The sequence below is a fragment of the Pangasianodon hypophthalmus genome, chromosome 9, assembly GCF_027358585.1.
Source record: "Pangasianodon hypophthalmus isolate fPanHyp1 chromosome 9, fPanHyp1.pri, whole genome shotgun sequence".
Classification (NCBI taxonomy): domain Eukaryota; kingdom Metazoa; phylum Chordata; class Actinopteri; order Siluriformes; family Pangasiidae; genus Pangasianodon; species Pangasianodon hypophthalmus.
The window spans coordinates 22,977,505-22,995,013 of record NC_069718.1 but is presented as its reverse complement, the minus strand read 5'-3'; the positions used below and the strand labels follow the sequence as shown (position 1 = coordinate 22,995,013).

Below are 17,509 nucleotides of genomic sequence, written 5' to 3'. Positions count from 1 at the left end.
TATGCTTTAATAAGCCACCACATTGTTCAACAGTAAAAACCGTTAAATAACTCACTTGTCTGAATATATAGTGTTTTATAAAATATATTTCCTCTACAGCTATGAAGGAAGACATTGCTCATTCATGGACTTTCATAACAAATACTGCTGTAATTAAAACAGTAACAAATTAAACATGTGACTATTCAATGTGTCCGTTCAAACGTGGAAGGAAAGAAAAAGAATGAAAAGACAGAAAGAAAGGTTTAAAATATGAAAACCAATAAATATATATATATATTTTGATATACACTTTTAGTGTGACATCACTTTAGGTCAGGAATTAGGTTCAATTAAAAAAAAAATACCATTAGGATTATAAAGCAGTTCGTTAAAGAAAGACAGCTGACATATATTGCTTTACAGTCAGTCATTACTTCAAGGAAGATCTCATCACATCCACAGACAGGCTTCTTCATTCATATTCTTCAATCATACTGAGTTAGCAGAAAGATTGTATGACATTTCAGTTGATGACTGATGCATAGAGCTGCTGAAGATCAGTGTTCTTGCAGTACTCTCTGGCAGTGATAGAGGAGACAGTCAGGGAAAGCAGGCAGAGGAGAACGCAGCCATGCAGCCAGAGAGGCACCGTGTACACGACAGTGCATCAGGCAGGGGGCGCCACTCAGCAGACGACAGGCCACGATGCCCTCTGAACCTGAAGAAACAGACTGCATTACGCACTGGAAAATACTGTGAACTTATAAAATATCAAACGAAATGCACATAGTACAGCTAGAACTGACAATATGAGTCATCCTTCACAGTTAAGCTGAAAGCTAGTAGGAGCTTAGACATTTAAAATAGTAATGAACTCATCTCACCAATGATGTGCACTGTGTGTAGTCGGAGGCTTTCCTGAAGAGCATTAAGAGTGGTTATGAGAGGACCTCTAGCACCTGTCAGCAGTTTCAGGTTCTGCTTCACATCATTAGAGAAGGACAGCCATAATTTCCCATACTCCTCTGTGCTCAGCATCAGTGGCCTATTGGAAAAGCACTTTATGTACATTTCAATAATTCAAAATTTTTCACCAGATCATTAAATATTAAAAACAAACATTGTATATAACCAAAATTCCCACTGTGATCACTCATACAAAATGTTTTGTTTAAATGTTTGATATTTCATTACATGCCAAAATCATTGGGGCTCATTTGTCAATCTTTTAGTAAACTTGTGTGTAAATGTTTGTGAAAGCCAAACTGAACTAAATTTTCTGCCGGATTTCAAAACAGTTTCAGAAACGCTGATTTTCTTTGTACTCGTGTGCGTATGTAGATCACCTGTAGAGTGGTTCCCCACACAGCTCATTTGCATTTAGCGACGCCCACAAAATTCCATAAAAGGTCAAGTGCACAGATAGCTGGGAGCATAAAATGCACAATGAGGGTAAAGTTTTGACTTACGTCTATGCCAACTATAATATTTAATAATATATAATGTTAATAATAATAATAAAAAACAAGTGCTAAATCTTCCATCAGCTGAGGCATTTGTTTACGGTTTACGTCTATGCGCAGACAGACCAACTCGTCTTCCATTAATACAGCGCCATTTCTTTTGTCATAAATGAATGACTAGGTTTTTTTTGGTCGTAATTTATGGATTTGTGTTGGCTCACATTTTTTTTTTTTTTTGAATTCTTTAATTAATGCCAATAATATAAAATGACTGGTTTTCAAAAAATGTTATGAATGTTACACTTAGTCTGTGACCTGGTGAACTAGTATGTGTTTTTGATAGAGACTCCAAAACACTTCTATAAGTAGCTAGGGTTAAGGACGTCTGCTAAATGTTTTAAACTTCATAAAAATAAGCAATTTAAACTCGACAGCATATTCCATATATAAAATTCTATGCAAATTCTATGATTTGAAGTTGAGGTTTACATTAGTTAGTCTTCTTATGTGTAAATTTACACACACTCAGGAGCACGAGTAGGATACAAACGTTCTTCTGAGTTCACAGGATTTTCAGGAATACCAAATTTCTTGCAAAAATGCTCGGACAAATGATTTACGAATAAATCCATTCATATCCAGCTTGATAAATGAGGCCCATTGAGACAAAGTTCAGATAAGTTATAGCACAGTTCTGGCGTGTGCAGGTCATACCTTATGAAGTCAGCAGTGGACAGTTTGCCAGAAAACAGCAGTGTGTGTGAATGTCCAGACTGTGTCTGGTACAACACCGATCCCCTGAAGGTCACCTGAATGTGAGGTCTCTCCATCAGCAGAGTGTAACGACATACTGACGAATCCCTGCCATCCAAACACTCCATCACATTTCCTCTTAGACTCGCCATCTTTAGGGAGTTGAATTTGTAAGAATTAATATTTTCATTTGGATATTTGGTCAATTTGACACAAAGGTCATAAAATGCAGGCATTCATTTATTTTAATGAAAATTTTCTGCCCTTTTTAGAATGATCTGATAAATCATTAAATGTTACTGACGAAATAACTAGTATTGTACTGGCATTTAATTATACACTCCTGGGCAAAAAAATGGGCCAAGCCCAAAATGGCAAATATTAAGCTTTTAATGGTCTTAACAACAAATCAATGATCAGAAAATGAGCAAGAATGAAACAGATGCACTCCTGAGAGCTCCTGTGCCTCCATTTGCTGGTTTCCTTTGGCTGCAGTGAACTGTTTGTTTGAGGAAAAGCTAGAAACAGGGAAATTCACTTATATAGTCTTCTTTTACACAAAGGAAAAATCATGATAATGATTCAAATGTTTGACATCAAATTCAAACTAACACATGTCTGTGTGTACAAAATTTTCCAAAAATATCTTCTGGGATTTTTTTTTCTTAAAAGATTAGTCATTATTTGGTTACCTGTCACACCTGATGCAGCCAATCAAGGGCCACAAGGCTTAAACATTTAAAGAAATCAAAGGGAAAAGCTTCCCATACTAACGTCCTGTATCTATTTGTTTAATTCTTGCTCATTTCCTGACCAGTGATTTGTTGGTAAGACCATTAAAGCTTAATATTTTGCCATTTTGGGCTTGGCCCATTTTTTTGCCCAGGAGTGTACATATGACAAGAAAACTAACTTCTGGACCATATCAGTGTATGCCAGTCTCTAAATAATATTTTAAAATGTACACGTAGTAAGCAAAAATGTTACCATCCTTAAATTCTTAAACTCTTACGTCCAGCAATTTGAAGAGAAGCTAACAGGATAGTGGAATGTACATTGTCTTTAACCATTATATGACAATAAGCACACCTAATAATCTGTGGTTCTCTCGTTCTCTCTCTCTCCCTCTCTCTCTCTGTGTTGAGCTACACCTGCTATTTCTTAGATATCAGTGATCCTGACCCCTTCTGCTCTCCAGTCCTGCCTGATTCAGTCTGATGCCCTACTTCTGGTTGGAGTTCTCATCACTTGGTAATCACACGCAGCTGCTGAGAATGACCCCACATGAACAGCCTAAAGATACATGAGATTACTGTAGATGGTACCACTTAGAATCCATGAAGATGGCTTTGGACTGCAGTTGCTACAAACAGTTTTGCTACAATGGCTTAGGACTACAATTGCTTTGATAGCTTTAGGACTGAATTCCCACAAACAGTTTTGCACTCAAGTCTCTCAGTGAACAGTTGATAACTTCAACACAATAGACTTCATGTGAAAACTATAATGAATTTCCTGGTTACACAATTGCACTTTCTGACCATGTAGTACACAGTTATAGAAGGGATTCATTTATCATTTCTAAATAATAATAATTTATCTATAATTGCACTATCCGGTGTCACGCAGATGAGGATGGGTTCACTTCTGATTCTGGTTCCTCTCAAGGTTTCTTCCTCATATCATCTCAGGGAGTTTTTCCTCACTGCCGTCGCCTCTGACTTGCTCATTAGGGATAAATTTATAAATTTTAAATTTATATCCTGAATTTATATATTTCTGTAAAGCTACTTTGTGACAATGTCCACTGTTAAAAGCACTATACAAATAAACTTGAAGTCAAATTGGATCTACAATATTTCAAAACACATGGTCTGATTTAATGCAGCTGAACATTTCAAGTTGTAAACAAACGCATAATATCTTTATATGATTTGAGTCTCATTATTACTGACTGAATGTCTGTTTTTTTTGTGTGTCCTGTTTATTAAAGAATAATCTCCCTGACAGGTCACTATCATAGCGTACCTCCAGCTCCTCACAGCTCAGTTCAACAGCGACACTGCGGAGTGGCGTCTCTGTGGTGTTGCAGACGAACAGCACAAGCAGCAGAGCATCTTCTCTGTAGACGCGGCAGCAAGAGATGGACATGTGGGGGTCAGAGGTCAAGCTGATAATGTCAGAGTGAGGCAGGTCTTCCAGTTCAGATGGTAACTGGAGAACAGTGATGTCAGAACAACCGTTTTGAGGCACTACCGAGGCTTCTTCTGCTGGAGTGTTAGTTCTGATCATCAACATATCAAAGGTGTCAGCTTCATTTTCACCCAAACCATTGGTTGTCTGGCTGGGCTGCGTCGTATCACAGCTGCCGTTAACTGTAGTGGACTTCAGGGTGTGGTTTGAGTTCTGTATACGTGTAACCGGCTCCTCTTCCAGCAAGCCGTCGTATAAGGCGTCTGTCCTGCGCCTGGAAGAGTGAGAGGAGTTCGTAGATGCCTCGCTGGTGCTCGATGATGATGCTGACTCATGCTGGCGGTGTTTTCTTCTGAATCGGGGCGCTGGAGCCTCAGTTTTCTCCAACTAACACAGAGAAGACATCAATAAGTAAAGAATAAAACACAATGGCACATGCTGTTATTGGAAAATAATAATTAACACCAGGGTGGTGTGATAACCAAAAGTTGAGTACTTTTCTAATAATAGCACATCCTGAAATGTTTTATTCCTGTAATACCATATCAATTTGCCAAAGATTATTTATTCAAACATGGTGCGTATTGTTTTTAATCATTAGTTACAATTAATGTTGTAGAACATCTGTGATACGAGTTAGTTCCTGTTAAGACTTATATCAGTGCAGCTATAAACAAGTGTTCCCACACCAGCCTCTATCTTTCCTGTCTCTTGACATTAATAAGACAAAAAAAACATGTGGCTTGTGTTACAGAGAAACCGCAAAGTACAAAATTGACTTGTCAGAAAATGGTACAGTTTTACATCCTCAGAGAAAATTTCACCATAAAAACAGCTGCACAAGTTATTACTACAGAAATGATAACGTATTGGAACAAGCGCATTAACATAAACCTGAGATCTGCCTTGCAGCCGGTACTACTGTCAGAGCCCTGCTTTTACAGAAAATTAATCAACACCTTCTGACCAATCAGAATTCAACAGCGCTATGGTATAAAAGGCATTAAACCCTTTTTTGCTGTACTTGGTCTTTTTCAAACATTTACTCTGCAAAAACATTTGTTATGTTATGTTAAGTTCAGATCACAGAAGAATAAGATAAGTTTAAGATTATTTTATACACGTGACAGTATAGGAATACCTGACGGTGTTAAACAACAGACTTGTGCCTCTTTATTAATTCTAAAACATTAAGAAGTACTCAAGACTAAATTCTACACAAAAAACATTCACCAAAGTTTTTCTACGGGATAGCTCAGTACGGCACAGGAACCAATCCGTATCCTGGACTACTCATATCCTGGTTCAGTATGCTTGTCCAATTTTCATCACATAACATTACCATTACAGTAGTTTTCTGGAGGTTATGAAGTGGTAATTAGTGACAAGTAGTAAAATACTTGCAAAATTTGCAAAATAATTTTATTTAAAACAAATTTATTTTAAAAGAAATATGTGTAGCATGTCACTTGCCCCTTTTTACAGGGTGACCTTTTAAACACGAGATCCAGAGAGTTTAAATATACAGGACAAAGTTACAATATTGCCAGAAAAAAAGACTTTAGAAAACAAAGAATGAAACTTGGCCATAGAGTTACTACACTATTCCTGAAGACTGCTGTGCTGTACTGTCCAGTGGAAAAGTGATTCCAGCCAGAAGAATTATCTGGATATTAACCAATCAAAACCTGGGACTATTTTGAGCTCCACCTCTATGTCCTGGCTCAGCTGACATAGGCACGAAGGTTAATCAAATTCAGAACTTAATCATGATACAAATTACTTGGCAGTGGAAACCAACAAATTCAGGATAGCTGTTAATTTTTCGAGCCATGCCGTACTGTCTGGTAGTAATGTGTTTGTATTTACAGTAAACCCACCAGAGACGTGGAGTTTTGAGAGCCCAGTCCAACAAACAGAGATGAAGCCAGCTGCTGCTTCTCCTGGTCCACATGTGGAGGCTCGGGCTTGGGTTCAGGCTGGGGAGTGTGTGTAGTCACTTCCTGGTTGGATGACTGAAGTACACTGCTCAGCTCGTCTACTACTGCTGAGGATTCTGAAGACTCTTTCTGAGGCAGATAACCCTCCTTCCCCCACACTCTCTTCACACCCTCCAACATGAGTGTGCCCGTGCTGTAAATATATAACACTTCCATCACAAGAAACCCAAGATTTTCCCTGAACTTTACACGTGTATAGGTGTAATGTGACAATAAACGTGATTTGAAATGCTTAAAGCCTGACAATAAGGATAATATACTACAGAAATACAAAATTATCCACAAGCTAAAATGTTGATCTAGGGTGAAGGTCTCTATGTCTCTGCAAGTTCATACTCACGCTGTCCTAAGGGACGGTTCAGTGCTGTTCCCAGAGAGGCCAGAGCTCATAGACAGCTGAGTCGGGGACTGTCTGTCTGTGAGCGTACAGGAGGACATGCTCACAGGCAGAGACAGTCCATACGGCTCCAAACTCAGTGCTAGGGAGAACCACAGAAAAGAAACGGCATCTTGTCGGGCATTCTCTTATTCTCCATCAACAAATTCTTCATATTCATATAGGTTTGGGTACTTCTGTTATTTTGTCTACAGCTTCTATATAGTTCTGTACAGCAACATTACATTTGTTCACACTTTCTCTATAGTGCTATACAGCAAACTTGGGCAAGACAGTAAATCATCAAAAATAAGGTTCAGGACATGGCAGTACCTCTCTGCTGACAAAGCTCTTCCTGTCTCTGATGAGGCGGTTTATACGGAGCAGCTCCTGCAGCTAGAGCTTCAGATACAAACCCATCCAGGAACGAGAGAGAGGAGTCCACCTGTGTCTCACACACACAAGAAGTAGCAAAAAAGGTTTCACCTTTGATGAACAGGTTTTAATAATAACAATAATGACTTTATTCGTATAGCACTTTTCTAAATGGAATAAAATAAAATTCTTAAAGGTGTATGCAAAAAGAAGGGACAGTTAAAATAAACAGAAAAACCAAACAAGTAATATAAAAAAGACAAAATATAGAAATATGAAAATGATTAAAAAAAATAAACAGATATAACATTAAAATGCATTTCATAGGAAGAATAATGCTGAGCAAAAGCCAATTTAAAAATAAAGTAAAAACCGAATACGATATTATAAAAATAAATTATAAAATAGCCAAAGCGTTAGCTGAATAACAAAATATGATTAAATGCTGAAGTGAAAAATGGATCTGGAGCTGTTTTTATAAAGTTGGTAATTGAATTGGATTAGATTTTCCTCACCTGCGTGCTGTCCCTGGATTGGAGCAGTACCCGAGCATGGAGCTGTGAGTCCCGGCTGAGACACTGCAGCTCATGAGCCTGCTGCCGCAGCACCGTGTCCAGGGAGGAGGACAAGCTCTCTGCCAGCTCCACTACCAGCTCTTCAGATCCAGAGCTCTGACACAGCTTAGTGAGAGCACACAGCACCCAGCTCCTGGTCTCTGAGCTCACTCCTCTCTGCTCCAACAGCTTCTTCAGGAGCGCCATGACCTCACGCTGGTCCAGGCCTTCTCTCATGCAGGAGTACTCTCCTAGCACCTGACAAGAGAACAGGAAAAAAATGTGTTAATCTAAAAAAAACTCTGAAATGCAATTTCAAAATATGAGTCTTCATATGAATCAAAAGTCTTCGCTATACATAGTATGTAGGATTTTAATACGAATGTGTTCCTCCGTTTTTAATATAAACAATTCTTGGATGACTAATAAGATAGAGAGAGTAAGAAAAAGAGAAATAGACAGAGAGAATAAGCTGAGTGTGGTAGGTAATACACCTCATTACAGTTGAGCTTGTGAAGATGATGAGAGACAAAGACACAGACTTTGTTATTTCTAATATCTGTCACACGTACTTCCATATCCATCCTACCCTGTAATATTTGTGAAAATACAGAACATACTAGAAACTGCCCTCAGGGAGCTTCTTTGTTTTTTTGTTTTTTTTGGAAAAAATAAAACTACACTATACGGCCATAAGTTTATGGACACCTGACCTTCACACCCATATGTGCTTACTGAACATCCAATTCAGATTTATTCCCTCTTTCTGTTGTAAGAACCTCCACTCTTCTGGGAAGGCTTTCCACTAGAGTTTGGAGCGTGGCTGTGGGGATTTGTGTTCATTCAGCTACAAGAGCATTAGTGAGATCAGGCTCTGATGTTGGGATGTCGAGGAGGTCTGGGGTGCAGTCGGTGTTCCAGTTCATCCCAAAGGTGTTCAGTGGGGTTGAGGTCAGGGCTCTGTGCAGGACACTCGAGTTCTTCCATTCCAACCAACTCTGAACGACGTCTTCATGCAGCTCGCTTTGTGCACACGGGCATTGTCATGCTGGAACAGGTTTTGGCCTCTTAGTTCCATTGAAGCAAAATTGTAATGCTACAGCATACAAGGATATTCTCTACAATTGTGTGCTTCCAATTGTTTGGGGAAGGATGTGATGTAATGGTCAGGTGTCCACAAACTTTTGCCCATATAGTGTTTTTTTTTTGGATACCGAGGTTTAGGTTAACTGTAAGTATACTTACGAATAAGTATAGACACCAGTCAGACACAAAGGATTGGTAACATGCCAATACCAGCAAAAATAATGTTGGCCTAACATTAACAATGAAAACATGAACAACCAGTGAGCTATTTTCAGTAAAGCAAATATGTGCGAGTTGCTATCATGTCAAGAGCATTAGTGAGGTCAGGCAATCATGTCAGCTGTGTGAAAATATTTCATTTTAAAAGATCCTTCTTTTGGATTTTATATGTAACTGAAAAATTACATATAAAATTTACATATGAAGAGATTTGATTGTGTTTTTTTTGTTAGGATTGATTATTATATTTATACTCAATACTTTTATTTGTATGAAAATAGTTTAACTGAATAAAAAATGCTGCAGCTTTGTGCTAGTCATGTTTTAGCAACTTTTTTTTTCCTTCATTTAAAATAATTATAAATATTTTTAGTACTTTTTTAAAGAAAAAATATCTGTAATGTATTGATATCGCTTAATATTCAAGGTTTCGGTATTGAAAAATAAAAAGTGGCACCATGCCATTTCTAATAGTAACACAAGCAATGTGTGTGTGTGTGTGTGTGTGTGTGTGTGTGTGTACCCACCCAACTGATGACTTGTAGGAAGCACTGGGGTAGGTGAGAACAGTCGCCCTTCAGCACTGTCATATACGAGTCCACTGCGTACAGCCTGAGCTGCCTGTCATCCTCTTCCGCATCTGAACCTGAAACACACACCTACCAAAGTCAAATCAGATCACTTTTCACTCTCCTCTATTCCCAACTCAAAAAAATGAGCTTCTAAAAGTTTCCTGTATGCAGTTTTACCCTCTGCGAGCAGCCTGAGGAAGTTGTTGGGAATATCGGGCCGCATGAGGTCACCACCGAGAGAGAACACTGCATTCATACTCTGAATGAACCACTCGCTGTCTGGAGCATACGTATAGCGCTTTTATAGGAACATACGCACAAGTCTTCTGTAACCTACAGTATGACTTACAGTCCCATACTTCACCTTGTCTACAAACTAAGATATAGTAGAACGTATACTTAAAAACATTTACAGTGTCCTCCAAAAGTATTGGCAACCTTCTTACAAATGAGCAAAGATTTCTGTATAAAAATCCAAGGCAGAGGCTAATCGCACACTGAAGGAAACCCAGACTACAAAGGTCTATCAAAATATAAAATATTTATTACTTTAGACTTGCATGGTTAAAAAAAAAAATGCAAAGATCAGTGAGTTAAAACAGACCAGTGAGCAGAAGTTTCAGCCCATAGCTTTCTTCAGTGCTCACCTAACAAACAACAGTTCATCCCTTACAGACACTCAGTGATCTTCACATTTTTTCATTATGCTAAGTCCAAAATAAATAAATATATATTTTGATAGAGCTTTGTGGTCTGGTTTTCATTCAGTGTGCTGATAGCGTCTGCCATTTGAATATTTTCTTGCTTCATGCACCTCAGGATATATTTATCTCATCTGAGCGCAACTATCCCTCTTCCTTCCAGAGATTATTGTATAAAAAATGGGAAAATATAAAATATATGATAAATACATTTTTTCACTCAAGCAATAGGACAAACTATTTATCTTTGTTCTAACTAAAAGAACCATTTAATATTTTCTCTTATAATATACTGTATGTGCCATAATTATTGACACGCCTAAGGAATAAATACAAAAAGAATTTGAAAAAAAAAAAGAATATTAACCTCCAACCTTAGACATTACATGAAGAGATTCAGAGCTGTTATTCTCTCCAGGGCATGTGTCATAAATATTAATTGTAAGAGTGCCAATAATTTTGAAGTCAGTTTTTTGAAAACATTCAAATACAACTATACAACATCCCTCTTTCCCTCTATCCCTCTAAATCTCAGTTATTGCATGTGTTATTCCTTTTATATATTAATTTTTGCTCATTTTCAGGGCTATAATTCAGAAGGACACTGTAAACTTACATTTAATGAATGTACATAATGTTTCAAAAATAATCTTTCATCTATAACATCTTGCAACAATAAAAGGATATTTTTCAGCCAACTCAGCCACTTTTCCCACAAGATCAATGATGGTGTAGTTATCATTACAAAGCCGGAGGAATCCCAACATTTTCTCCACGATCACAGTGACGTTCTGAGCGTTCGTGATCCTGAAGAGCAGCTCTAAGGTCTGAGGAAATGAAAAGAGAAGGAGGAGGAGTAGAGAGTAAATGGGAATGAGTCATTCAACACTGTACTTTTGATTCCAGCTGTGTTATAATGACATTCTAAAGAAGGTAGTCTCAAAATATAACCGATTCTGGTGAGCTTGAGAAAAAAAAAATTAATTTATGGGGCTATTTTTAATCATTGGTCATTGATTTGGGTTAGTATTGAATGATAGAAGTGTTGTGGTCATGATCAAAGGCTGAAAATATTAGCTGCTATTATATATATATATAATATATTTATATAATTATAAATAACTAATAGTAGCATAAAACTGTTGCATGTATCATTTGTTCTGATATACTTGTAAACTCCTGGCCTTGCATTAATATCAGCTCGGATCCCGTTAGTTAAGGATCCTATGAGTGTCTTGAGATGCACAATTTCGGGAGATCTTTAGGTACTTATTACAAATACGTTAAGTACAGTGGATATTTAAGTACTTGAAAAATCTCTGTATCAGAGTTGATAAACATAGGGGAAAAAAACAACTCTTGTTTTCTTGTAGCTTATCCAATCTCATGCATTTATATTAATTACTTAATCCTGAATGGTGCGACAGAAAAGCATTCGCCCTACCATCTGGAGATTGTGAGTTTGAATCCTGACAATGCCTCAATGATCCATGGCTGGGAGCGCAAGAGACCAAACTGGCTGTGCTTTCAGGGAGGGAGGGGTGGCATACTCTCACCTCTCTCCCCTATCAATCACAGCGACACTAGCCAATCATGGGCTTAGATGAACAAACTAGCTCCATTAGGTCAGAAAGGGACCTAGACTTTTAGAAATTTTTCATTTTATTTACCACTGATACTCACAACATGGCTTGTTTTAAAAAAAAAAAAAGATGACAAAAACAGAAAGTTGAATGACGAATTAATAGAGAACACACTTATTCTCATAGTATCAAATTCAAAATAGATGTGTAGGTTTGGGCTCTGACGTGTTAATCAAAAGTGGACGTGTTAATCAAAAACGTAGCGCCATTACTAACCAAAACATAACCACTTTGAATTATCTTATTTATAGCATACACTAATCACTAACGGTTAAGAATTAAAAGATTCTTTGCCATGCATTAATGTCAACTGCTTATCCAGATCATAAGCAAAGAATTTCATGTAACTGGACCTTTACAAAGTTTAGTTGAACACCCCCGTGTTACAATTTATCAGTTTTTCACCTGCTGTCCCAATCAAACCCCAACAAAAGTTTATCCTCCTGTTTATAAAGCTGTTGAACCAGTTGTGACACGCAAGTTCAGTAGACGTTCATCTGACAGATCAAATATAATAACACCCTTTTGACGTTTTAATAAGGCTCTCGTATCGGTGGAGGAAATGAATTCTTTGTCCGTGAGCTTATCTGGGTGTGTGTGTTTTCTCTAAAAGAAGAAGCATTCATACAAGTGTTACTTTGCTAGAATAAGATGAGATCTGCATTCTGAGTTTTTTGTTTTACCATAACCCCAAACGTGAGCATTTAATCCAAGGTTTATTTTTTTAGTGGAAAAGATCAGAGCCAAAGCAGATTGGCCTCCCTCACCTCTCTCTTGATGATGAGATCTGAGTGATCCAAACATTCTATAATAGTCATCTGGTGCTGTAGAGCGAGGTTGGCATCATACTGAACCACGTATGTTAAAGCTTTCAACCCTTTAGTGTTCAAACCGAGAGAGAGAAGACAAACAGAAAGGTTGTAAGTGTGTGGTTTGGATCTTTCTAACAGCTCTCGAGAGAATGAGACAATCAGCAGGGGGGAAAAAGATATGTACTTTACCCAGGTACTTCAGGTTGATCTTCGGAGACAGCACAAAGTTTCCAATGCATCTAGCTGCTTTCTCCAGCAGCTCAGCTTTAGGGTATACACTATAGATCGCCTTAACACACTCATACAGAATTGCTGAAAAAGATATGACCAGTCAAAGAAAGGCATGTCAATAATAATTTACAACACAATACTCAGTCTGAGGAAAACTTACCATAAGTAATGTTGTGGTTCATTTCTGCACGGCGCAGAGACTCATCTAAGACCTCGTACATCAGCTCACTCGTACTAGGAGTGTGAAAAGCATCATTAAGCATCACGCTCAATTTAAAAACAAACAGCTTGGAAGCATCATTTATAAAATCCAGTGTTTAAGGAATAAAACATAACAGAACATGCTGTTATAGGAAATTATATCACAATGCGACTGAATTCTCTGCTCTGATTGGTCAGAAAGTGCATGGCTCAGACAGCAGTTAACCTAAAGTAGTAGGATAATATTAATGCGTTCGTTGTAATACATTATTGTTTTCATACACAGGGACAACGGATGCTCCACATAATCTAAGACTAATAATATACAGATTTTTCAAAAACGTTTGTTGTTTAACAAAGTAAAATGTATAATCGTCACGAGTGTCAGAGCTTTGTAACAGTCACAGTGCTTTGCAAAGTTTCCCACAAAGAGAGAAAGAGAGAGTGAGATAGAGAGAGAGAGAGAGAGAGTGGGTGAGAGAGAGAGAAGGTGAGGCTGGTGAATGAACGACTGTTTAGCGCGACTGTAACATAAGCAATAACAGGAACTATCTTGTCTCTCGGACGTTCCACAACATTAAATCTAACTATAAATCATTAAAAATACATGATGTGTCCATCATTAATAAATTAAACATTGTAATCTTTGGAAAATTCCTGTGATATAAGTGGAATAACACATTTCTGAAGTGCGGTTATATGAAAATAATCCACTTTAGGGTGGTACCGGTGCTCCACTTTGTGCCATGCCATATCACACCACCCAGGCATGCATTATTTTCATATAACTGCACGATCTGTCATTTGTTATTCCTTACATAATCAGGGGTGGTGTGGTGCAATTCTTTTGGGACATGCAATAACAGCATGTCTCAGTGTGTTTTATTCCTCTTATACCACAGCACTTTGCCAACACTAACAAATGATTTATTAAAAACAGCATGTTTTAACAGCCGTTACCTCACCAGCCATTCTTTCTCCTCTCTTTAAGTTACAGAGATAACGGAAAGCCGTCAGTCCTGAAGACTTTACAGTGTCTCAGATTTACATTTCTACACAGCACTGACACTGGAGACTCCTGGAGACAAGCACATTTTTTTTAATCTGGATATGTGGAACTTTATGTGGATATATGTGGAGCCAGACCCTGTTGTTACTGTAAAAATGATAACATATGCGAATGAGCGCATTAATATAAACCTGTGATTCGCCTTTCAGCCTGAACTACTGTCAGAGCCAACATTTTTTTGCCGATCAGAATCAAGATTTCGACAGTACTGTGGTACAAAAGTGGTATAAAATGTATTTTTATATAACTGAGATCAGTACTGCGTTTAGACTGTGTTCCAGCTCGAGTGTGTACCTCTGGTCCTCTTTCCCCAGCAGAGACAGGATGCGGAGCAGCTGGATCTGCAGCCATGGAGCAGGGACACTGTGGTAGTTAAAGTCCAGTGGCAGCTTCCCTCCAACCACCTGCCTCAAGATGGTTACAAAGCTGCTTGTCAGCTCCTTGTAGTTGTCGGGGTTCTCCTGATAACAAGACAGACGTAATCTGTCATGCTTACTGCAGCAAACAGGACACAGCAGACAGCCAGGGGAAACTGCTGCATAATATACAGAAGTGACTCATTATATTCTCTCTGAAAGTTATAACACATGCAGCTAAATGTTTTCATTCATATAGAGAGAGGAAAGAAATTCTGTGAAGAGGTGAAAACCTTAATCATCCGCAGGTATATGTGCAACGAGGACATCATGACTCCAGGATCTTTGTCACACAAGGCTTTCCGAAATTTGCTGTGAATATGTTGCACTTGATTCGGAGCGATCAGGTAGAACTTGTACAAAGCAAGCACCGCTTTCCGTCTAATGATTTCCCTAAAAACAAGGAGACCACATGGTGTCCATGAGCAAGGAAAAACACTTCTCATTAGGTCAAATGGATTTGATTATTTCTGGATCTTACTTTTGATGAGACAGCTTCTCTTCTACCAGGGGCAGAATGGACGGTATCATGTCTTTGGGAAATATCTGACTTACAACAGTCAGAGCCATGCAGACCTCAATGAGGTTGGTGCTTTGAAGATCCTGTAAATGACAAGTTATGCTTTAAGAAGCCTAATTAGATGTTAATATTCTGCACATTGTAAAATTGTAAAAAATTGCACAGAACCTTTTACAGACCTCTTTATCAGTGTTGAAATATTTAGGTTTTTTTTTGTAGATATTAAATAAAATACTATTGAGCTCACAGTTAAAAAAACGCAACATTACTGTTTTGCTGGCGGTTACCAAAACAAAAGGTTACATGTCATAGAAATGTCTTCAAGTATCACTGCATGATATTTCTGTCAGATTATGTTATACGGTTATCCGATCATGTCACAGTTATACAGAGCTCTTCAGTAGCTTTCAAACAACACCAAAGGCCATGGAAACCGGTCATTTTAGCTGACTTTGGAGCTCTATTCCTGCTACAGAGCTCATTATGTTTCAGTCGATCATTTTCCCAGGGCCTCAGGAGAGACATTTTGTTTTTTCAATCAAGATTTTTGGGATAATTTATACATTTTTTATTTTTAAGATATAGTGAACTTGTAGTATATTTTGCTTACAATACTGAACCTCTGTTCAAAGCAATTTTTAATTTATTTAGTTTTATACAGACAAAAATGCACATTATTTTGCATCGTTGATGATTAAGAAATAAAAAAAAAAAAGAGTCTTTTTGGTCATCATTTCTCTTCATTCTAATTTTGTTCAAAATATTCTGAGAATTGAGTCAAGATCATCAAGCCAGTATCATGACTCGAATTGTGGCCGGAGTGTATTGTTACATCTTTATTATCTTTTTTATTGCTGCTGTCATGACCCCCATGTTGACAACCTGTGCTTTAAACCCATTTCAAACCATTTTTTGTTGTCTTGTTGCATGATTTCATTTTTAATCCTATATATAAATCAACTGTAAATTTGGCATATATATATATAGTCTACAGGAGATTCAGACGTTCATACTCTACACGTTGGTATGTGGTGAATCCAGAAACATACACACCTTTAATACTGTATTGACCAGCAGTAACAGCAGTTCGTGGCTCTCGTTAAGAAACAGTGACACTGCAAGGTAACCTGAATCACATGAAAACAAGCATATAGTGTGGAAAATCAGCTACAGATTATTATCAAGCATCCTGACTGATATTCATGTGTGTAACATACCAACTCTCTTCTCCAGTACTGTGCCTTGTTGAGCCAGTTTGATGGCATGGATGTAGGCAAAAGAGGCTTCATATCCGAGCATCTCACAGTACATGGCTCTCACCATCAGCTCCCTCATTTGTCTCTGAACAGAAAAAAAAAAATATTCAGAAATTCATAATGCAAGAAGTCTACAGTACCAGAGACACAGACAGGCCATCAGGGCTATAAAGCAGGTTCACCATTGTAGTATAAGGTGATGAGATCTGATCTTTAATAGCAGCCAGCTCTTTAGTGATGAGCTTCTCTTCTTCCTGAAAAAAAAATGATGAGTTAGCACTTCACTGCTATAGACTGATGACAGAAAAGAAAAAAAAAACAAATGCTAAGGCATTGCCAGTGTCAGGGAAGGAGGTGTAAGGAGGGTAAACACTCACATTTTTGGATGTCAGCTCAGTGATGCTTCTGATCAAGTGTCCTAATTTGGAGGTGGGTGAAAGTTTGGAGGCTCCAGGCTGAGAATCCAGAGACAGCAGACTCGGGAGAGCACTGAGGGTCTTCTCAACAACATCACTCATTGCAGCTCGGAAAGGCACAAATGACAAAGCAGCCCTGTTCTTTCGGCCACTTCCTTCTTTCGGACACGAACTGCACAAAAGTCCCCCAAAACAAACAGCTTAAAGATGGTCATAAAGTAACTGGACACTGAAAAGGAGAAATGTTTACACCACTGAAACTAGCCGCTGGTTTAATCCCAAACACCTCCCTGTCCCCTATAAAGGTGCACTATACAGGGTATGCGGCAATGATTTATACCCCCTTCTCCTAGTGCACTAGAGGGATATTTGGGATTCAGCCCAGGTTTGACAGCAGAACGCACTGTCACATCCTGTACCTTCTTCTTCTCTTGTTGTGTAGTAAATTGAAGCAAAATGTTTACTAGCGCCATCTGCTGGTTAAACCACTAAACACAGCATGCAGCTCATTATTTACCATCCTGACATACTGAAATAAACAAGGTGAATAATGAGAGTAAGCGTGAATTCAGTTAAATTCATTAGCAACATTCATTTTCTAGCCTGAGAAGTGAAAGTTATTTATTAAACCCCTTGCTATGGATCTGCTTGATAGAAATAACATGGCTCAA

The 17,509-nt window shown here is 38.1% G+C and overlaps 1 protein-coding gene across 2 annotated transcripts; it reads right to left on the bottom strand.

The window, feature by feature from the left end:
* Positions 1 to 5: 5 nt before the first annotated feature.
* Positions 6 to 17,190, bottom strand: ap4e1 (adaptor related protein complex 4 subunit epsilon 1). 2 transcript variants are annotated; one of them, XM_026919923.3, is made up of 21 exons: positions 16,800 to 17,185; positions 16,605 to 16,676; positions 16,384 to 16,507; positions 16,220 to 16,293; positions 15,128 to 15,249; positions 14,880 to 15,039; positions 14,525 to 14,691; positions 13,121 to 13,194; positions 12,919 to 13,041; positions 12,685 to 12,794; positions 10,962 to 11,101; positions 9,751 to 9,863; positions 9,529 to 9,647; positions 7,658 to 7,954; positions 7,101 to 7,212; positions 6,732 to 6,870; positions 6,272 to 6,524; positions 4,227 to 4,778; positions 2,160 to 2,350; positions 867 to 1,027; positions 6 to 700 (listed from the first exon to the last, which is right to left on the bottom strand). In XM_026919923.3, the coding sequence occupies exons 1-21, from the start codon at positions 16,938 to 16,940 to the stop codon at positions 540 to 542; spliced, it is 3,405 nt and encodes a 1,134-aa protein (XP_026775724.2). In that variant the 5' UTR covers positions 16,941 to 17,185; the 3' UTR covers positions 6 to 539. The 2 variants fall into 2 exon arrangements, 1 of the variants encoding a protein (XP_026775724.2); XR_008302300.1 differs by lacking the exon at positions 6 to 700 and adding an exon at positions 1,329 to 1,408 and having other exon boundaries at positions 889 to 1,027; positions 16,800 to 17,190.
* Between the last annotated feature and the right edge of the window lie 319 nt (positions 17,191 to 17,509).

Bases quoted from the DNA above. Each gene is read 5' to 3' on its own strand.
- ap4e1 (XM_026919923.3), bottom strand. From the start codon at position 16,940: ATGAGTGATGTTGTTGAGAAGACCCTCAGTGCTCTCCCGAGTCTGCTG. The intron at 16,294-16,383 runs GTATGTTACACA...CATGTGATTCAG, and splicing joins AGTACTGGAGAAGAGAGTTG to GTTACCTTGCAGTGTCACTG. The intron at 7,213-7,657 runs GTGAGGAAAATC...TGTGAGACACAG, and splicing joins AATCCAGGGACAGCACGCAG to GTGGACTCCTCTCTCTCGTT.